At 42.8% G+C, this 22,592-nt stretch overlaps 1 protein-coding gene across 8 annotated transcripts in view; it reads left to right on the top strand.

The window, feature by feature from the left end:
- Positions 1-22,256, top strand: part of LHCGR (luteinizing hormone/choriogonadotropin receptor) — a 54,922-nt gene extending 32,666 nt beyond the window's left edge. For 6 of the 8 annotated variants that reach the window (XM_032497494.1, XM_032497487.1, XM_032497489.1 and 3 more), the window contains 5 exons: positions 2,368-2,436; positions 7,347-7,421; positions 11,040-11,225; positions 14,295-14,375; positions 19,045-22,256. In XM_032497494.1, the coding sequence (XP_032353385.1) occupies positions 2,368-2,436; positions 7,347-7,421; positions 11,040-11,225; positions 14,295-14,375; positions 19,045-20,197 (1,564 nt within the window). In that variant the 3' untranslated portion in view covers positions 20,198-22,256. The remainder of the gene's footprint in view (positions 1-2,367; positions 2,437-7,346; positions 7,422-11,039; positions 11,226-14,294; positions 14,376-19,044) is intronic. The other 2 variants (XM_032497490.1, XM_032497491.1) reach the window with 2 other exon arrangements.
- Positions 22,257-22,592: the final 336 nt, after the last annotated feature.

The raw sequence follows: 22,592 nt of genomic DNA, 5'->3' as shown, positions 1-22,592 counted from the left end.
GAGGTTTAGAGGAAAGACCAGTGTGATTTCTTCATCTAAAAGAGATTACTATAAAGGACTGCAAACCTCCCAAATGACAAGAGACAGCCAAAGAATAATATTCTAAGTGTAAAATAAAAAGAGAATTCCAGTGGGAGTGTGCTGAGAAGGCAAAAATGTTGTATGTAATTCCACAGACAACAGAGATAAACCAAGTGCCTTCCCCTCCAGATTCTACAATATAAATAGGAAAGTAAACTACTGAAAAATGGCGTCCACTAATCTGTCACAGGATACAGTAAAGAGCTCATGTGTGATGCTGTAAACCCGGAAGAATTACAGAAGGAAGCACAGGAAAACAGGGGCAGCCAGAGAAGGTTCTTACTCCACTGGAAGGGCAAGGCCTTGGCTCCCCAGCCTGCGGACTGAGCTTGTGCTAGACAGTAAGCATCATGAGAGATCCGGAGCTTTACAAGATGAATTAAATATGCTCTCTGTTCTCTCTGAATTCAGTCTAATAAGGAGACTTAGAAGCTATTTTGTAATCTCTATATTTCCTGAATTTCAGGGTTCCAGTCTCATGCTTCAACACTGAGTCCCACTTATGTTTCTGTTTACACTGGCTTGTCTCAGGTGTGCATTTATGGAAAGAGATGCCCCCCTGACACACACACACACACACACACACACATACTACATACATACATATTACACACATAGACATATAATGAAATTTAATCCCCTGCTTGTTCTATTTAACAAAGGCTAGAGAACCCGTGTGGACAGCAGCCACCTGGAGGAGGAGCAGGTGGAGACAGTGTCTAAACTGCTTCTCAAGTCACAGCCCCCAGCCTGTTCCTGACATGGCCATGCAGCTGTCAGCAACCCTGCAAAGGGAAGCCAGCATCTTGGCAGATGTAGAAGCTTAATTTTATATCATACCACAGCCCATTCTCACCTGAGTCTTGTATCATTGTTCATGCAGAACTTATAGAAATATTTCTATTTGAGACGGTAGCTTTCAAATTTGCTTGACCATGATTTACAGTAAGAAATTCATTATATATATATTGATATATATATCAATTTGTTCATGTAATTCATTTAAAACAGATTTATTATAATCCTCCCAGGTGCCAGGCAGTATTCCAGATGCAGAGGATTTTGTAATGAACAGAACGGTTTGAAATCCTTGCTCTCATGAAGTGTCCATTCTGCTGGGGGAGGTAGACAATATACGGTTCAGATGGTGATAAAGGAAATCAGAGGAGAGAGACAGAGAATGCGGAATGCTGGGATGGTAGATTAAATAGGGCAGCCAGGAAAGGCCACACCGAGAACATGACATTGAACATAACTCTACAGGAGGAGGAAGAGGGGCCATGTGGATATGGCAGGGCAGAAAAGTAAAACCAAGCAGCAAAACTGATGTGCTAGAAGCAGCCCCAGATGAAGAGTGCTCTGGTCTCACTTCTGCCTGCTGGGGACTTTAGACAAGTCACTTTCTTCTCTGAGCCTATTTCCTTCTTTGTAAAATGAAGGGGTGCCACTTGAGCCTCTCCAAGCTCTTTTCTGGCTCTAACATCTCCCAGCACCTGAGTTCTAAGGAGTGTCTTATGACTTATTCTGGGCAGACATATATGTATATACATATACATACACTCACATGTATATAACATACAAAAATGGTGGAACAAAACTTCATAAACAGTACTAACCTGACTACCTGCAACATACTCTAATATTTTCCATTTTGCTCTATTCTGTTTCATCTCGTTTTTTTTTTTAAATTGCTGACTGTATCCAACTAAATTGATTTGACTATCCACATAATGGATCTTGAATAACTGTTTACAGACATTGGAATCTTCTTGGTTGTGGAACAAAACATGACATCAGCACAACCACATATTCATCCAAGCAAAAGAAATGCTACCTCAGTACTGGAGCCTTCCTCCGCCCTCAGCTTTCAGCAATGTGGGGAGCCCGTCCACCCACACAGGCCTGTGGAACCAGAGGCAAGACTTGAGCATTACCCTCAAATTCCAGTTCTACCAGTCTTCTTTGACCTCAAGCAAGCTACACAACTACACTAAGGCTTAGGTATAATGGAAATGAAGGTGAAGATTAAATCATAAAATATATGTAGGATGGCTGATCAACATCTGGCACTTAATAAACACTTAACAAATCAGCGGCGGTCCTGGCAGTGGCGGTGCAAGCAAACTACTGCTAGAAAAGTCTCATCTTACCAGGCCCTTGGAATCTAAAATGCTAGAGAAACATTGTAAATGCCAGTAATTATCTTAGTAATAAATGTCACAGAAGGAAGAATGTGATTCAAACTATGTTTCTTTCGCTCCTGAACCTTCTCTCCTCCCTCTTCAGCAAACTATATGGAAATGGATTTGAAGAAATACAAAGCCATGCGTTCAACGGGACGACGCTGATTTCCCTGTAAGTATGTGTTTCTTTCCCCAGCTCATGAATAAAAATGAAATATTACTCTGGCTACCAGATAACATTTAATCTTCAGCAACTAACTCAGGACAAAAATAAACTTTCAAGTGGCTGGTCCTCAGTGTTTCACGCATGTTACTAGGCAACTGGCTGGCTGGAAACCCCAGAGCACCCTGATTTCAAAGACAGATGCAGCCTAGATACATTGAAGTTGACAGTTTGCTGAAATATTCAACACCCTACTTTAGGCTCCTTCATCTCACAGCCTCCCTCTCTAGTCCCCGTGCTCAGGTCGATGGTGTGTTAGAGGCAGCACAATTTCAGGAAACAATTCTTTCTCCTGGCCCCAGTGCAGAGAAATTGGATAATGCCATTTACCAGCCTAATCAGCCTCAGTGGGCCCACATAAAATCCTGTCTCCCTGCTGCTGGAGAGGGTGCTAGGGAGGATGGGTAAGGGGTTCACTTTCCACAAGGTGAGAGAGCTTTGCATTTTCACCGCTCCCTATCCTAGTCCCAAGTGTTAATAGCCTTCCACCCTAGGAAAGCATCCCTACTGTCTCCTTCATGGTTCTCAACCTCTCTTTGTTTCCATGGCTCCTTTTCTAAAACAGTGGCTCATTCACAAAGCTTGCAGGGCTGTGGCTGTTGGAATCATAAGGGGTACAGGTAAGGTGATGGTCATCCTACAGTTGTGCCAAATAAAAACTAAGAGCAGGTAGAAGGTTCAACTAAAGCCAGAGTTAAGGAAAACAAACAAATGAAAAGGCTTTTGCAGAAAATAAGTCATATGTATGAACCAGGGTCTACAGCAGTGCTTCTTTAACATTCATAAAAATAACATAGAGATTGTTAAAACACAGAGTCCCAGGCCCCATCACCAAACATTGTAATTCAGTAGGTCTAGGGGAGGGCCTGAGAATTTGAAATCTAACAAGCTCCCAGGAGATGCCGATGCTGCCAGTCTGAAGTTGAACAGCTAAGTCTATACAATATACTATTCATTTTACCTATAGATACTAACCATAGCTCCTGTTATATTGATACCATATTATATAGCGTGGTGGCTTAGAGAACAGCTCTAAACAGTCACTAACTGGGACCCAAACTCCAATCCCACGATTTATCAACTTGACCTTGAGTAAGTTACTTAACCTGTCTAGGCCACAGTGTTTCCATCCATAAAATGGAGCCACTAATAGGCTTGTGTTGACGATCCCCCCACCAAATGCAATGGTATGTTTTCTGTCCTCAGTATTTAGCATAGTGCCTGGCATAGAATAGGTGCCAATTATTAATTATTTATCCTATTACCTAGTTAAGTCATCATGAATGAATGAATAATTAAATAAGGTTTGATTTTTATCCTCTTAGCACAGGTCTGACACATACTAAGTGCTCAAGAAATGATAGCTTTTTAACAACTTGTCCTTCATGGAGTGGACTTTCCCTCATTTTCTTGACTTGAATGTAAGGCAGGGCTCACTCTGCCCAATTGAATCTGTTCCTGCCAAATTAAAACCAGAGGCTTATCCTCTCCCGGCCCAGTACTCTCAGATGCCTCATTCTGTTATTCACTCAACAAGGTTTGCCAGGCCTCAGCTGTGTTTGAAGGAACATGCTATCTTTTGAGGAGAAATGAAGATGAATAAGCCCTGGTGTTTGCCCTGCAGAAGCTTACAGCCTAGGAAGAAACATCTCCATATGGTAGATAAACTATACACTCAATAGTTGCTGAAACAGAAGGCAAAGCATGATGTCCGCTGTGAGAGAGATAAAGTCCTCTAGGATTTCAAAGGCAGACGAGAAGGAAATTAGAGAAGCCTCATGAGAGAGATAGGCTTTGAGCTGGGCCTAACTTGGACAAGCAAAAGATGGAAGGAAAATGCATTCTGGGCAGAGGACAAGAACAGCCCAGAGGAGGAACCAGGAGATGTGTTCACAGACCAGCAAATAGTACATTGTAAAAAGTTTTAGATGTGGATTAGGGACAAAGCAGGAAGAATTTGATGCTAGAGTAAAGAATTTGGAACTCCCCTGTAGAGAATGAGCTGTTAGTTCTGGATTGGAAATGTGAGAGGGGTGCTTAAAGAAGGTTGGTTCATGGGTTAACAGGGAGGACAGAGGGTCAGAAGGGGCAGTCAGAGATAGATGCGTGGGAGTCAGAATTATGTGAGGAGAGGGGTAGCTGAAGTCCTTTGTGGCTGACATCACCTGGACAAGGAGGAAAAATAAGAGGATTAAATATAAAATTGGGGGAAAATAAGACACAAGGCAAAGAAGCCAGAGCAGAAGCAGAGGTGAGGGGATGAGCAGCATAGTACATCTTTGGGAGGTCAGTGAAAGCAGGGCAGGAGGGAGGTCCTCGGTCAGCAGGGTCCCAACCGCCTTAGAGACGCCAAAATGGATGTGGACTTAGAAAAGTCCCATTAGTCAAGATTCTGTATTCTCCACCCCTCGTTGTTGCAAGAAAGAGGAAACCAAGAACACAAATCAGTTTCATTCATTTATTCATTCAACAAACATTTACTGAGCATCACCAACATATCAGGCACTGTATTAAGTGCGGGGTCTGCAATGATACAGTGGAAACAGTCCCTGCCCTCATGAAGTTTCCGTTCTAGCAGAAGAGATAGACAAAAAGACAAGTTAATAAATGAAATTATTACAGGTAGTAAGACATACTAGGAAGGAAATAACCCATCACTGAGGTCTGAGAGTACAGGGGGTGACTGACTCTAGGTCAGGTGCTCAGGAACGTCATCACTAAGGATATGATGTTAGGCTGAGCCTAGAAGACGACAAGGAGTCAGCACTGGCAATCACGAGAGAAAGCGCATTACAGGAAGAGGGAGCAGCATGTGCGAAGGACCAGAATTGGGAAAGAAAAGAAGTCATTAAGCTCCAGGAATTGAGACGAGGCCAGAGGAAGACTGGATGATGTAGCAGGAGCAAGTTGAGCAGGACAGAGTTCTGAACTGGGAAGGAGTCTGAATTCTCTTTTTAGGGCAGTAAGACCCTCTGAAGGGCCTGAGCAGGGCAGGCAGATTAGTTTCAAAACTGTTAAGCAGTATTTTCAAACTATACAATCCAGTCCTGTTTCTTACACCTTCCTGATACAAGCTGTTCAGAATAATGACACCAAAGCCCTACAAAGTCCTCAAATACACTACTTACTAAGGCAGGATAGGGTGGTTACCCTCAGACACCTCCAGGGAGTCTGAGAGTCCGTCCCTACCATTCCCAGCCTTGGCTGGAGTTTGGGGATTCTCCCACTGCACTTCAAAGGCCATCCTGCCTTTGCATCTCATACCTAGAAGGCCATGTCCCTTGAGAAATTTCTGAAAAGCGACCCCCAGAAAAGTGTGGTAGATTAATCTGAGCTATTTTTGACCAAGTTACATAATGCAGTTATCATTATACAGAAAGATCCGAGTTTTAATAAAACATGTGAATTGCTGTCATAAAATTTGAACAATTAATTTGACCTGGCTGACATGAGGATTATTTGCCCACAGAACCTGGTTTTAATGATTTATGACCATAACTGAACATAATTAAAATTAACCAAATCAGGAAGAAGAGCCATGGCGGTTTGGGAAGGAATTTTCTTTTGATTCAGATTTTCAATAGCAATTGACTCTGACAACCTCATGTCTTTGAAGGTGGAAATATACCCAGGGGATGGGATGATGTGAGACTGACGGGTGCATTGTGATGAAAGGGCTGAGGCTTCCCAAGGAAAACGCTTAGCATGTGGAAAACAGCCACCAAGGGACTAAGATTAGGGACCTTGGCAGTTTTTAAATGGCAGGCGTGATGTGGAGACTTGCAGAAAAAGATGATGAGGAAGATGTAAAGCCATGAGATGAGCCAGGTAATTACCAAGGATCCTGCCAGGGATAGGGGAGCGGGTGCAGGTGGTTTTACTCTGCATGTGGTGGTGCAGAAGAATCATGTCGCACGGTGGGTGTCCACTGTGCCCACTGTCCAGGCTTTTCCTGGACAGGGTTTTCTTTGAGATGCTGCCCTTCCCTTGTAGGAAGAAAGTGATCAACAGTAAGCTGGCAAGTCTGAGCCCAGGGACTCCTCTCCCGGCTCCCTTGTCCACCCAGAGAAAGGCCTGTGCTTGGAGACACCAGTGCCAGGGCCCAGACACTGCTCAACAGGGCCAGGCTGAGCTGGTCCTGAGCAGTTCACCCTAAGCTGTCTTGAATTAAAGGGAACAGAAGTTGCCATAGCAGCTTTTGGCTTCCACAGCCTTAAGATCAGTGGCCCTCTACCTTTTTGTTTCTACAACATGCACACCTGGTGATGATCATGCACATGCACAGACCTGTGGGGCACCCAGGTTCCAGGGCAGTTTTCTATACAGGCTGTCCTTCCTCCCCTGCTGAAAGAAAGAGTCCCATTAAGGATGAAAGGGATAGCTTTGAATGGACCCTACTTTTCTTTTTAAGTAAAGAATTTGCAAACTTCAGTATATTACTATTAACAAACACTGAGATCACCAAGGTCACAGAGGCTGAGAGCCTGACACCGAGCGGGCTGCACTTCCACCCTTCAGCCTTGAACACTGGAGCAGCATTTTCTTTCCCACCCAGCTGCCCGGTAGTAAACGTGCAAAACTCCATGATGGGAGTGGGAAGGACTTTCCCTTGTAGGACAGAGGGTTCCACTGAGTGAGGGGAAAATTGCAGAGAAAAGGTGGAGCCAAACACACCAGTGATTTCACAGTTTTACCAAGGACAAGAAATGCCTTTTCTGCATTTCACCCACAGCCTCCCACCTTGTCCCCTCAATCCCTGAGCACCATGCACATGGGCTGCTCCAAACGTATACGTGCACAGCTATGGTTGTTGACTCATGAGCTGCAAACTCCACTAAGGACACTGTCCTTCCCCACAGGGAGCTGAAGGAAAATGCACACCTGGAGAAGATGCATAATGAAGCCTTCCAGGGGGCCACAGGGCCTAGCATCTTGTGAGTACAGGGGTGCTGCCTCTCCTCCCTGCCTCCCTGCCCAGAGCACCCCAACAGCCCTGCTTAGGGTTTCCAGCCACATCGTCCCCAGTCTGGTTTGTGGGGAATCAGCCTCTGCATGTGAAAGGGTTACACCCACCACCAATGGGGGGGGGGGGGAGGGCAGCAAATTTGTTATCTCGTAGTTCCAGAGGCTAGGAGTCTGAAATAAGGGCATTGGCAAGGTTGGTCCCTTCTGAGGGCTGTGAGGGATGGATCCGTTCCAGGCCTTGCTCGTTGCTCCTGCTTGTGGCAGCACAACTCCAGTCCTCACATGGCATTCTGTGTGTGTGTCTGTCCATATCCAAATTTCCTCCTTTTTATAAGGATACCGGTCCATCCCAATGATCTCGTTTTAACTTGATTACTCTGTAAAGATCCTGTTTCCAAATAAGGTCACATTTTGTGGTACTAGGCGTTAGGACTTCAACGTACGAATTTTGGGGAGACATGGTTCAACCAGCATCAAACAGTGGAGGGCCCTCTCACGTGCTGGCAGGGTGGGTGGGTGTCCCCCCCAGCACCTACTCGTGGGTACAGCTGTGTGTGGTGCTATGGTCAGGCTCACTGAGGGTGAAAGGAGTGGAGCCACATTCCCTCAGTTAAGGGGAGTTTTGTGTAAGGACACGTGGGAAAATTAAGACGGACAGGAAATGGAATCAGTGGTTTCCTCACAACGCCTTGGGAAGCCGGAAACATACTCCAGGAAACAACCACAGCTGCAGTCAGGCTTCAGGGGGAAATGGGACAGGGCTCCAGACACTCCACAGCCCCAGCCTCGTCGCCCTCTCCACAGAGGTGCTGGCCCATCCCTCCCTGCTCTGCTGCACTAGTACTAGTGCCCTCAGCCAGCACTGACTGAACAGGCCTGCTGACCAGGCCCCAAGCTGGAGAGACCGGTCCCCGCCCGTAAAGAGATAACAATCACGTAGGGGAAACAACACTAATCAGGAAAGTAATCCACAGGCATGTGATTTGTAAGTGAGAAAAGTACTAGAAAGATGGTGAGCAGTGTTGCCCAGTTCATTTGTTGGTTTACTCACTCTTTCACTGATTTGTCCAATAACTGTAAGTCCACACTATGTGGCAGGCACTGGATTAGGCATCAGAGAAACAGCAGAGAGTAAGAGAAGAAGACAAATGCCCGTGCCTTCGCAGAGTCGGGGAGACAGACCAGGATCAAAGGAGTGAAGAAAACACGCAGAAGGCCAGATGGTGCTGGCCGTGCGGGAGGAAAACGCAGGTGGCTGGGCAAACAGGGTTCTAGGGAGGGGGCGTTACCACTTCAAGGAGATGGTCAGGGAAGACTGTCCTGGAAAAGTGTTACTTAGGCAAATACCTGAAAGGAGTGAGGGAGCAAGTTACATGTATCTGCAGAAAGAGCATTCCGGATGGAGAGAACTGAGTGGGAACTTGCCGTGTTGGCAGAACAGAAAGGAGGCCAGTATGGCAGAGTGAGCCAAGATGAGGGCCCTAGAACAGAAGGACAGAGGGGGGCCAGAGGCAGGTCAGGAGGCCTCGTGGCTACTGTAAGGACCTCACCTGTTCTCTGAGCGAGAGGAGGCGGCGTTAGCGCTTTGATCAGGGGAAGGAATGAACTGACCCACTCTTTATGTCTTCACTCCTGCCAGTATCAACTCACGATTCTGTCTACTTTCTATCTCCCACCATTATAAACCCCAAAGTCTACTTCCAGCCTCTGCCCCATCAACTCCTGACTTCGTCTACTTCCCAGCTCCTGTCACCATCCATTCTGACACTGTCTACTCATTCCCTGCCGCCATCAACCCGGATTCTGTCTACATCCTAACCCCTGCCGCTCAAACTCCTGACCCTCTCCACTTTCTAACTCCTGTCCTTATCAACCCTAACTCTTCTCTCGTCTCCACTCAGCTGCAGGACGGCTACTTACTCATGGCTCCCACAACCTCATGGCTCCTGCCCATTGCTTTCTCTGCTGTCTCTCAGCTTCTGCCACCTGACCCTAGGAGTGGGGGTCCCTGTCTCTATGTCTCATATTCAAAGTACATCAGACTCAGAATATTACATGTAGCACACTCTGTAGGCAGACTTCTTACAGCAAACTGGCCACCAACTTGGGCACTTAGCAGCTAAAGAGAATTGCCTTTGGTCAGACACGAGAACGAGTTAGTGTGGTTGTAAGACACCCTGCACGACAGTCTTTTCCTGAAAAGCTGTTTGGTCTACTTGCTGAGAAAAGACTGTGAGCACTGTGGGCATCCACACTGTCTTGTCCAAAACAGTGGGACCAGACCTAAGTCTCTTACCTCTCAAGTAACTATTCTCACCGTACTTAATGGTTTAAGTGGTGTCTGTAAGTGTTCCTTCCACCCACACCCCCAAAATAGCTCCCCCTCTCTTCTCTCAGTGAGACTGAAAATCTATCATCAGAGATTCACTCCTTTATAATGAAACCTGGCCATTTCTAGAACCCTAATTTAATATATATTACCCCCCCCAAAAAAATAAAAATAAAAACAGAAACAAAAAAAACACCAGGCCTGCAAAGAATCATGTGCTCAATCCCTAACACATCTAGGATAATAACTTGTAAAGTAGAATGAGAACAGTGATTTCCTAAAACAGTAAGGACACAAAAGCAGTATGTCTGCAGTCCCCGAGGCAAATTCTGCCACCTTGATTATTCCACCAAGGGCTTACACTTGTCATCACTCCATGTTGTCGAGTCCATCTGTCCATCAATCACCTGCTGACCACCCCCCACAATGTGCTGGGCGCTGAGTAATGGGGCGGTTTGCTGGGTGTGGGGAGGCTGTACAGCTGTACAGTTTCATGAGGGATCAGCAGCAGCCCTAAGATGGCAGTATTTTAAAATTCCCTGTGACTCTTTCCCCTCACATTTAACTTGTTTGGGGGCTTTCTTGGACACTGCTTCATTTCTACAAAAGCTGAGGGGTCCAGGACCTTGTCTGTAAGGCCTGGGCTTTCCACACAGTTCTGCTTGCGCGGCCAGGCGCCTGTTTGCTTTGGGCAGATGAATCCAGCTTGCCTTTAGAGAAGGCAGATGATGGCTAATGCCACACAGTGGCTCTTAATAGCGTAGCCAGCCTATGCTTCATGAAACCCTACCCTGCCGGGCGTGATCAATCAAAGACCGAGGCATCTGAGGCCCTAAATATTTCCCCCTGGGGCAGAGCACAAAAGCTGATGTAACTGCCTGTGCCTGCGGTCTCAGAAAGCAAGTGGTTGTTTCACTTCTGCTACACGGAGAGAGGGAGAGGGAGGGAGAGAGCAGGAGAAAGGAATCAGGAGAGGGGAGAGAGAATGCGAATGGGACGAACGCGTGGCAGGTGCAAGGAGCAACACCCAGCCTTGAAAAGAATATTGGGGAGCACATGAGAAAACAACACAACACGGCTTTTTTGAATGCAGATCTTAATGAGAGTAACTGACACAGAATTAAGGGGAAGGCGAGATGGAGAAAAGATTCCTCAGAACCCGGAATGACACTGTCATTGAGAGGAAGTTTCCGTCTATGAATCAAATATATTAAATAAACAAACAAATAAATAAGCCTTTCTCCCTTTTATTTTTCAGGGATATTTCTTCCACTAAACTGCAGGCCCTGCCTAGCTATGGGTTGGAATCCATTCAGACGCTAATTGCCACATCATCCTATTCTCTGAAAAAACTGCCATCTAGAGAAAAATTTACCAGTCTCCTGGATGCCACATTGACGTACCCCAGCCACTGCTGTGCTTTCAGAAACTTGCCAACAAAAGAGTAAGTGAAAAAACAAAGGTAGAGCTTGCCAAGCTGTGGCAAAAAAAAAAAAAAAACACAACTCAGATTTCAAAATACTCAACTGGTCGATGGCTCCCTGCCCCTTCACTCCCTGCCTTCGAGGCCAACTCCATAGTCCTGGGGTCACGTTCAGATAGACAAGAAGAAAATGAACTGTCCTGTTTCCTCTTGAAACCTGATTCCAAATAGTCAATTCACCCTGCAGCTAGAAGACCTTTGTAGCTTATTCTGAGCTAACTGAATTACAGCCTTAAATAAGGCTATAATTGCAGCTGCAAAATGGAGTACAAAACTGGCAACTCAAAGACCAACTAGCTCTAATCCTTATCAGAGAAGTGGGAGCAGTAGGTTCAATAGGGTAAATTTCACCTAATGTCTTAATCCTTAGGTTTGTTTTTTTTTAATGGACACAAAACACTATAGAAGGTTTTGTTTCTTTAAGCTATTTCTCTCCCAGCTGAGGACTATCTTCTGTCACAGAACAGAATCCTACCTTCCTAAGGATTAGCTTAGTGTGGGAACAGAAAAGGCAGAGGCTCCTGGCTGGTTTGTGTCCAGTGTGGGGCACCTTATTGATTCAACTAATTAATGCCAATCCAGAATGGAGTGGCAGAGAGTGCAGGATTTCATTCTTTCCTTAAAGCATTGTTTTCCAGATTTTTTTGAGTGTGATGCACACCAAGAAATACCGTTTTTACATTGTAACCCAGTAAACATGACACATATGTAACTGAAGTAAAACACAGCACTAAACTTTTTTACATGGGGTACACTGATAATATCTTATCTACTTTATTTTATTTCATGTCTGTCTGTTTTTAATGCTAGTCTTGATTCACTCTACCGTTTTCATGACCCGTGAATGGGTCACAACTTACAGTTGGAGAAACACTGCCCTAAAGGGATATTATACAGCTTAAGAAGATATTCTCAATCAATGAATTAGATGAGACACTAAGAGCGTGACACTAGGATGCCACTGTCTTTTTCTGGAATCAACCCATTTATAACAAATCAACCAGCATTTATTATCGTGCACCTACTCTCTGCCCTGCAGAGGTGGGTGTGGTTCTACCTAAGGCTTCTGAGGTAACCAAGAAGACAAACCATTCGCTGTGCTTGGAGAACTCTGCACCATTAACTGAGCTTCAAAGAACATTAACTGAGCACTCAGCAGGTTCCAAACACTGTGCAAAAGCCTGAAGCTACAAAGATGAGTAACAGCTCATCCTAACCATCAGAGTCACAGGCAACTGCTGGGGACAACACACAAGACAGACAGCCAAAATTTAGGTCCAATAGAGCAAATCTTGGGCAGAGCTGAGAACAGAACAGAGTACTCCGGGAGAACAGAGGAAGAGTTTCTAAATGGCAGTGGGGCTTATGGAAGGCTTCCTGAGGAAGTGACTTCTGCTGAGCCTTGAAGAACAGGTAGGAATTAGCTGGACAGGGGTGGGGAAAAAGCATGCCAAAAAGATAGAATAGCTTGTGTGAGGGCACAGAGGTGAGAGACAGTGGGATGACGGTCATTCAGAAAAACCAGCACAAGACTTACGGTTTATAGGGAGGAGGGTGAGTGAGGAGAAGAAACCAGGGAGAGGTGCGTTATGGTGGTCTCTGAGTGCCAGGCCAAGTGGTTTAGAGGTTGGGAAGAATTCAAAACTGAAGATATTGAAGAATTTGAAACAAAATTACTCAGATTTGTTTCTGTAAAATATCACTCTGGCAGCAGGGTGGAGGGTGGGCTGGAAGTAAGCAGAGCTGGTGAAAGAAAGACCTCAGGAGCTATGAGGATGGAGGGCCTGAAGCCAGGCCAGTGGACTGCGTGTGCCAGCTCTGGGTCACCCCTCTGCCCTGCAGCTGCTGCGCCTGGAGGGCACACACAGCTGCCAAGGCAGATGGCCCCCAAAACCTCCTTGGTATCTATGATTAAAACTTCAGAAAAGATACAGTAGACAGAACCCAGTGCTATTATCTGAAGGCCAAGAACAACCACATTTCCTGTTAGCTACAGATTGATTCACACACAGTATTTCTAAGTATCAGATACAGAGCCAGGATCAAACACACACACAGTATCTCTGTCTCTCTCTCTGTCTCTGTCTCTGTCTCTGTCTCTGTCTCTGTCTCTCTCTCTCTCTCTCTCTCTCTCTCTCTCACTCTCACACACACACACAAACAACAAACCGATTACTTTTGGTGAAAAGTGTGTCCAATAGGTCAAATAGTTCTGAAACATTCTCCACCTTCCTGCTCTTATACAAGGTCATTCCTACAAGGAACTGTCCTGCTAACACTGGGGAAGACCAAAACAGACAGAAATGTCCATTCTGGTTGTCTCGTTTCTCCCTCCTCCTCAGGAAAGGTTGAGGTTTTCACAGCCTGCTCTCCTCTTCTCCATTTCTTCATCCACTTTTCCTTTGTGCCTCCCTTTGGTTTCATCTTCAGGATATAAGTACAGTGCACCTTTCAATTTCTTGACATTTCCCCCTTTCCATAGGCTAAACTTCTTAGAGGAAAAGAGGGAGGACTGGAGAGCAACCACATTAAAGTTCTGTACATAAGCAGAAAATTCACATCATAATGTCAGGCCCAGGATCTTCAAATCCTTACAAAAGAGATTCCCAGTTATAATTCAAAGCCAGGAGCTCTGAATGGTTATTTGTTCATCAAGGCCAGCATGGTGAGGAGAGTGGTGAGCAGCAAACCTTAAATATACCATAAAGGTTGCTTTTAATGAGCATTGAAAAATCCATGATTCGATGTGACAAATTTAAGTTTTTTCATCTCTAGAGCCCACACAAAACACTTAGCATTCAGAAGCATTTTATCTAAGCTGGAAGCATTCTAATGACAATTCAGAAGCCTTTACTCTCTCCCCAGGAAGCGGTTCAGTTAGGACAATGGTGCAGAACACTACGCTGGTGTAATAGGTAAAGAATTTGGACGAACAAAGCATAAATAGACATGATCAGGTTTTAGTTTAAAGACCAAAAGCTCAACTGTGGTGGTCTTTTTTTTTTTTTTTTTTTACCTCTTCTCTTTCAGGCAGAATTTTTCATTTTCCATTTTTAAAAACTTTTCCAAACAATGTGAAAGCACAGCAAGGAGACCAAATAATGAAACACTGTAAGTATTTGCATGCAAAGAAACTCGGGAAGGCACATCTCATTCTGCGTGCACCTTATTATTACCAGTGCCAACAATTTTCTTTTGATAAAAGTCTTGGTTGGGGGGATGTTTGCAAAGCATTTTTTAGTAGCTTTAAAATGGGGATTTTTCTTTGCAGGTGGCATCCAGTTGATCATGTATCTCTTTCAACCAGTTTAAAAAAAAACTTTTTAAAAAACACATCTACCTGTTCAATCTACAATTATATTAAATTCTCTTCAGCAATTAAAACTTTATTTGCAAGTATTTTGATGTCACTAAGGGCTTATTCAAATGATAGCTTCATTTGTATGGACTTTTCACTAGTCTCATGGACAGCACTCCACAAAGAGTAACTGACTGCAGTTACGGCTCCTAGAATTAGCCACTTCCCTTCAAAGAGACTTAGGCCACCTTGGCCATTATACTCTGGAGCTTAAAATTATTCAAACTTAATACTGTCATCAACATACATTTATGGGAGCTCCATTTCTATTCTACTGACTGATTTTTTTTTAAACATTTTTCTGCTGCCTTGGCATTTCCCATACCTTCAAATGTAAAAGAGCCTCCAGAGATGATCCCACTGTCCCCATGCCACATTTACTGTGATTTAGGAGTTTCACTATTTCCCACCCCACCCCCCAGCCCCTCCCTCATATCCTTCAGGCCACAAAACCAGATGCCCGTCTAAAATACCTTGCCAATCTCCCTTCTTCTTCTGCACCATTTCTTTTCTCTTTTTTCCTATCAATCTGCAAGTTATATAGATGCAGCAGGGTGGTATAATGGAAGGACCCTGGGCCTTGGGGCTTCTCGGAGTTGGATATGAATTCTTGGCACTAAGGTTTCTGTAACCCTAGTCATCCTTGGACAATAGTTAACTTTCATGAGACATTTTTCTCAACTGTAAAGTTCAGCAGAAATATCATTTGGCTTTCAGAACTACAGGAGTGAAGGGAGTTGTTAACGATAGTGACAGCATCTAGGGCACCTTACATGATAGTCTGTATCCTCCTTTCCTTGTTTCTTCCATTCAGGCCTGACACCATTTATCTTCCAGCGTTCCCTTTCCTCACCTTTCCCACTCTTCTCTCAACACTCTCTCCATCAACCACCTTTTGCAGAACCCTTTTGCAACCATACAGCTTTTTTCTCATCAATAGGAGACAACTGCTGGATACAGTCAATCATAGTAGCATCAAGGGGTGGCTTGGGAGGAGGGGAGACTTTAGCTCAGTCTCAATCATCATTAGCCCCTTACACCCCAAACCTTTCAAAATGAGCATACAATCTTGAGTTTGCTATGCTAACACTTTTTAAAAGGCACCCCTAATCTTCAGCATCCCCAAAACTACCTAATTTAATTTACACAGAATCTAAGTAAAACGTGTGCTCCCTGTGAAAACATTTTTATGACAAATCCCCTTCCTCTTCTTCCCACCAGATTGCTATTCCTGAGTACTCAGAGTTTAGAAATTCTAGAGCCAGCCACCAAATCTTATCTGCTCTCCCCAAGGTATCATGGTATCATGGTGTCCTTTCTGCTATGGCTGGCCCCACTGTCCTCCTAAAATGCCCATCTTTTCTCCTGTGCTCATTGTGACTGAAGCAATGGAGCTACTGGTTCTCCTTCCTCTAACTCAACATTGCTAAGCCCATCCAAGTCCATTCACATTCCCTGCGTAGCCTTCAGTGCTAAAGACAGCTCTGTGCTGGATTTTGTCAATAAGCATGCTGCTGCTCTCAGGAGCCATCCGAGGACCCAAATGTTAGTAGCCGCAGGTAGGTATTCGGTCCAAAGAAAAATCACCAAGGAGAAAAATTGCTGGGTATACGCTCAGTAGGGCAAAAAAAGAAAGAGCAAGGGACCAGAGGAGAAGGAAAAGGAACATGTTTGACCTCTTAGTGATATAAATTTATTCAGAAATCACAGCAGAATTTTTGGATGCTTTGAATTAGTGCTTCTAGCAGCTGAAGTAGCTTTGATAAGGGGAAAGCAGTAAGGGAAATTAAGGCAACAACAGCTGGAAAGTGTTCACCTGATTTATTAAAGCCTATTATTTTGTAGGAATCATCCAGGGAACTTGCTTAAAATGTAGATTCCTGGGCTCTGCCTGGAGAGTTTGATTCAGGGCCTGAAGTAAAGCCAGGAATCTGCATTGTAACAAACACTGATGATTCTGGTGAAAGTGATCCAAGGGCTACACTCAGAAAAACACTGAGAGATAGTGAAGTAGAAGAAAGGCCCCTGGACCATGACTATGGAGACCTCGCACTGCCACCAGTATCTAGTGCTTAGGGACTTCAGGCAAGTCACTTCCCTCCTTTAACCTTGGTTTCCTTACCAATAAAATGAAGGGCTCAATGAATTGGTCTTTAAGGACCTTTCCAATGGTAAGAAATAACCTATTTTCTTTCACCGTTCTTATAACCACAATATGTCTTTAAAAGTTTAAAAATTAGGTAATTATACTGATGTGCATAAGATGAGGACAAACAAACGTGCTACTTATATTTAATAATAAAGCAGGAGGTGTTCCTATTCAGCCCTCTGTGCAAGGCACCAGTGCTTCTCTACTTCCAGTTTGGTTTCTATGATATTCTAGCACCTTTTTTGGAGTCCCAGGTCATAGATTTCTTTCTCTTCTTCTTCTTCTTTTTTTTTTTTTTATCTGTGTTATTTCCCTTAGGTAGTCGTGTTGCTCAAATACATCATTTTACCCACTCACTGTATTAGGTACACACTTTCTTCTACAGAACATGAGAAGCTAAGTTTTGAGAGCAGAGAAAAATACCCTTTTAGTGCGTGAGGAACCCTAAGGTGAAATACATATTTGTAATGGCCCTGACAGAAAGATGAGGCCCATTTATCCACCTCCCAAGATTATATTAGCAGACTGTGGGCAAAGAGAAAATGCGCTGAGCCTGCATGCATCATACTGTAACATTCATTGTCCCCATAGCCACTCCACTCCTATCAGAGCCAGAATCAGCCTGGTCTATTCATTCCACAAGCATTTATTGAAAGGATACTCCAAGCTAAAGCTGTGTAAGGCACTGAGATTTCAGAAATAAGTTAAGACCTAGCCCCTGCCTTCAAGGTTATTAAAGAATAGCCTAGTAGACTACCAAAGAAGACATGCACCATCACATAATGGCAATATGGTTTGAGAATTACAATAGTACATAAGCATAGTCATGGCAGAGAGAAGGGCTGATAAACTCCTTGGAGGTGCAGAATCAAGAAAGGCTTTGTAGAGAAGCTTATTTTTAAGGACAAGGAGGAATTCACCAGAGAAATGAGGAAAGAAAGGGAAGAAGAAACAGCATATCCAAAGACAAAGGGATGAAACAGCAGAACTTATTCTGAGAGCCACAATTCATTTCATGTAACCAAAGGGTTGGGTTGCACAGGGGATTTGCAAAAGAGAATTATAAGAATCTCTAACATGCACCGAGCACTTAACAGGTGTCAGGCATTATGCTAAACATTCTGCATGTGTTATTGCATTTAATCCTCAGCACAACCATAATTATGATTATAATCCCTATCGGGCGAATGCAGAATCTGAGGTGCAGAGATGTTAAGTATGTCTCCTAGGTTTACACAGCCTATAAAGACTGGAACTCAGGCAGTCCCGCACTAGAGCCAGTGCTCTGAATTGCACAGCACTACTGCTTCTTAGAGTGAGACTGGAGAAGGAGGCAGAATCCAGAACAAGGAGGGACTCAGAGGTCATCACAAGTTTATCCCATAGGCACTGAGAACCTAGGAAATCTTTGACTTAATACATTTGTGCTTAAGAAAGGCCGTTCCAGAGGGAATATACAAATGGAACTAGGAGAGGGCTAAAATTGGAGGAAGGATGTCAGGAAAAAAACTAATGTAATTGTCCCATAAGAGAGAATGAAAATCTGAACTCAAGCAGTAGCAGTGGTGTTGGGAGAAAGGGAATGGCAGAGGTGGGGCTTTCCTTCATGAGGGACAGAGTCCATCTTCAATCCACTCTCCGGATTTGACTCATACCCTAAGAAGTATCTATTTTCACTATTTCTTCTTGTGGTTCATGACATATTCTTCCTTAGCTCCTTAATTTCTGTCTAGTAACCTATCCTTGCTTTTCACTTCCCACCTGGGCTATTTGATGAGCTTACATGCAAGCATGCAAGCATGACCTCCAGGAGCTGATGATCTTCAGCAATGTGAGCCTTCCAATCCCACTTGTGTTCTACTACAGAAAAACAGCTTAATAGCAGTCTGGTTCACAACTAAAGGAGATAAATAGCTAAGAAAATGTCAAGAAAGGATTCTTTTAGATTGAGCAAGCATAGATTATGTCTCTAAATTTGTTTTCCAAAGAAAATCATCCTCTGTAAACAGCTTCATTCAGTCTTTGCATCATTGTGTAAAATCTACATATAAAAAAATCTACTTTTCATTCCCTTCTTAAGGAATTCCTACATCAATTCCGAGTTCTCAGATAACAAATAAATGTAAGACTAAGGCTGTTGTGGATTTCTTTCCTTTTGTTTCTTAGGCCTTAAAAAAAAACAAAACACTACAGATGATTTTCAAATTTTTAAATACCTGGAATCACAGAAAATCTCTTAAGTTTACACTGAGCCTAAAATATTCTTCTTACAGTTATTCTGCCATCTTTGCTGAGAGTGAACTGAGTGGCTGGGATTATGACTATGGTTTCTGCTCACCCAAGACACTCCAATGTGCTCCTGAACCAGATGCTTTTAATCCCTGTGAAGATATTATGGGCTATAACTTCCTCAGAGTCCTGATTTGGCTGATTAATATTCTAGCCATCATGGGAAATGTGACTGTCCTCTTTGTTCTCCTGACCAGTCGCTATAAACTGACAGTGCCCCGCTTCCTCATGTGCAATCTCTCCTTTGCAGACTTCTGCATGGGGCTCTATCTGCTACTCATTGCCTCAGTTGACGCCCAAACCAAAGGCCAGTATTATAACCATGCCATAGATTGGCAGACAGGGAATGGGTGTAGCGCTGCGGGCTTTTTCACTGTATTTGCAAGTGAACTTTCTGTCTACACTCTCACAGTCATCACACTAGAAAGATGGCACACCATTACCTACGCTATTCAGCTGGACCAAAAGCTGCGACTAAGACATGCCGTTCCAATCATGCTTGGAGGATGGCTATTTTCTACTCTAATTGCCATGTTGCCTCTTGTGGGTGTCAGCAATTACATGAAGGTCAGCATTTGCCTCCCGATGGATGTGGAAACCACTCTCTCACAAGTCTACATACTAACCATCCTGATACTCAATGTGGTGGCCTTCATCATCATTTGTGCTTGCTACATCAAAATTTATTTTGCCGTTCAAAATCCAGAGCTGATGGCTACCAACAAAGATACAAAGATTGCTAAGAAAATGGCAGTCCTCATCTTCACTGATTTCACCTGCATGGCACCAATCTCCTTCTTTGCCATCTCAGCTGCCTTCAAAGTGCCCCTTATTACAGTAACCAACTCTAAGGTGTTACTGGTTCTTTTTTACCCTGTCAATTCTTGTGCCAATCCATTTCTGTATGCAATTTTCACAAAGGCATTCCGAAGGGATTTCTTTCTGTTGCTGAGCAAATTTGGCTGCTGTAAACATCGAGCTGAACTTTATAGAAGGAAGGATTTTTCAGCTTATACCTCCAACTGTAAAAATGGCTTCACTGGATCAAATAAGCCCTCCCAGTCCACCCTGAAGTTGACCACATTACAATGTCAATATTCAGCTGTGCTGGACAAGACTTGCTATAAAGAGTGTTAACTGTTATATAACTATACTTAAATATGTAAAAAAAAAAAATTATCCATGCCAGTAATTTTAGCAGACTGTTGATTTCAGGAAATTATGTGTTAGGTACATTGGGCAAAAAGAGACCTCTACCGAGCTCAAAGTGTGGTCCATGATCACTGTCAGTCTAAAACCTATTTGTCATTGGCACATGGTAACATACAAAAGTTAAGACTGTTTAGAAACTTTAATAGAAACTTTGACAGTAATTTTATGTCTGTTGAATCTAACATTTTTAAAATAAGGCAATGTTTTACATGTCTTCGATATTTTTTCTCATTTCATCCCTGTAATTTTTATTGCATTCTACAAAAATATTAATTCATAACAGATTTGAAATTTAAAATAACTGGTCCTTTTCCTCAAATAGTTTGAGAAACACAATCCAGAGATGCATTGTACAATCTGGTAGCCACTAGCCACATGTAGCTAAATTAAAATTAAACTAAATTAAAAATGTAGTTTTTCAGTTGCACTAGCCACATTTCAAATGCTCAATAGCCACATATGACCAGTGGTTACCATACTGGACTGCATATATAGAGAACATTTTCATCACTACAGAAAGTTCCACTGGATAGTGCTGTTCTAAAGACTTTTATCTATCCCCCGTCTAGGTTCTACTATTTAAAATTTAATGTAAAATAAGCATCTAAAAGCACATTTCAGCCTATTGGCTTGGTGCTTAGTCTCTAAAGAGCAATGAAACATCAAAGAGTAGATTGTTAACTCCTTGTGGGCAGGAACCCTGTCTCAATTTGTTACCCTGTCTCCTGGCTCAGGATCTTGGCAATAGTATGCAACAAATGTGCTGAATTATGCTGAAGTTATAAAATCTAGAAGGAGAAAATTTTTTTTTCTTTCAAAGGCCCTATCTTTTATGTAAATTTAAAGAAAATATTTAAATTTTTTGAAAATTTCATTATTTCTATCTTTGAAGGTATAGAAAAATATATTCAATATTTGCTAGAAAGTATTTTTATTTATCAGAATTGACTCTTATAGGAAGTGAATATGGTTTTAATTGCAGTGTTTTTTTGTAGGTTCCTTTGCCTTTCTAAAATAACTTATTGAAAGCCTATTCTATGCCAAACATCTTGATAAGTATTTTATATAATTTAACCCACTTAACCTTCATAAAACTCTGTGATGATGATCATATTCACATTTTATAGTAGAGGAACACCTATTACAACTTGCCCAAGTTCTCAAAGAACTAATAAAAATTTTCAGTTAATAGGATTCAAACTCAAAGTTCTGATTCAGGACCCCAGCCTTTTAACCCACTGTGTTCTTCTGCCTCCCATACTGGTAAATCAGTCACCCAAAGGTTTAATATGTGTCCAAAGTTCTCTCAATTTCCCCCAACATTTTGTGAATGTTTTCAATCATTCAGAAAAGCTGAAATAATGGTAAATTGCACACTCATATACTTAGATTCAACATTTTACTATATTGGTTTTATAATATATCTATATAATTATCCATCTATCATCTCTGATGCATTTTCATGTAAGTTGCAGACATCAGTATTTGTCAGCCCTTAACACTTCAGCATGCTTATCATTAACAAAAGTTTAATATTTGTTTACATTTTAAAGGTAAAATTTATGTATAATGAAATGGATAAGTCCTAAGCATACCATTTAATGTGTTTTGAGGAACATACACACCCACATACCCAAAACCTTCATGAAGATAGAGAACACTCATCCTCAGAAAGGTTCCTCATGCCCCTTCCTAATTAATCCCTCACCTCCATCTCACAGAGCTAACAATGGTTATGATTTTTTTCCCCATAGATTAGTTTTGGCTGTTCTAGAACTTCATATAAATGGAATCACACAATATATATTCTTTTGTGTAAGGCTTCTTGACTCAACACAATGTTTTTGCTATTCATCCATGCTGCAACTTGAATCAGTAGTTCATTCCTTTTCATTACTGAGTAGTATTCCTTTGTATGAATATAGCACTGTTTTCCATTTTCCTATCAATGGGTATCTGGGCTATTTCCAGTTTTTACTTCCGCTTTGGCATTTAAGAGAAAGAATGAAGCTGGAGGAATAACTTTCCCAGACTTCAGACAATACTACAGAGCTACAGTAACCAAATCAGCATGGTATTGGCATAAAAACAGACATATGGATCAATGGAACAGAATAGAGAGCCCAGAAATAAACCCACAGACCTATGATCAATTAATCTTTGGTGAAGGAGACAAGAACATACAATGGAAAAAAGACAGTCTCTTCAGCAAGTGGTGTTTAGAAAACTGGGTAGCAGCATGTAAATCAATGAAGTTAGAGCACTCCCTCACTCCATACACAAAAATAAACTCAAAATGGCTTGAAGACTTAAATATAAG

Source organism: Camelus ferus, chromosome 15 (assembly GCF_009834535.1).
Source record: "Camelus ferus isolate YT-003-E chromosome 15, BCGSAC_Cfer_1.0, whole genome shotgun sequence".
Classification (NCBI taxonomy): Eukaryota; Metazoa; Chordata; class Mammalia; order Artiodactyla; family Camelidae; genus Camelus; species Camelus ferus.
This window is presented reverse-complemented; position numbering and strand designations above follow the sequence as displayed.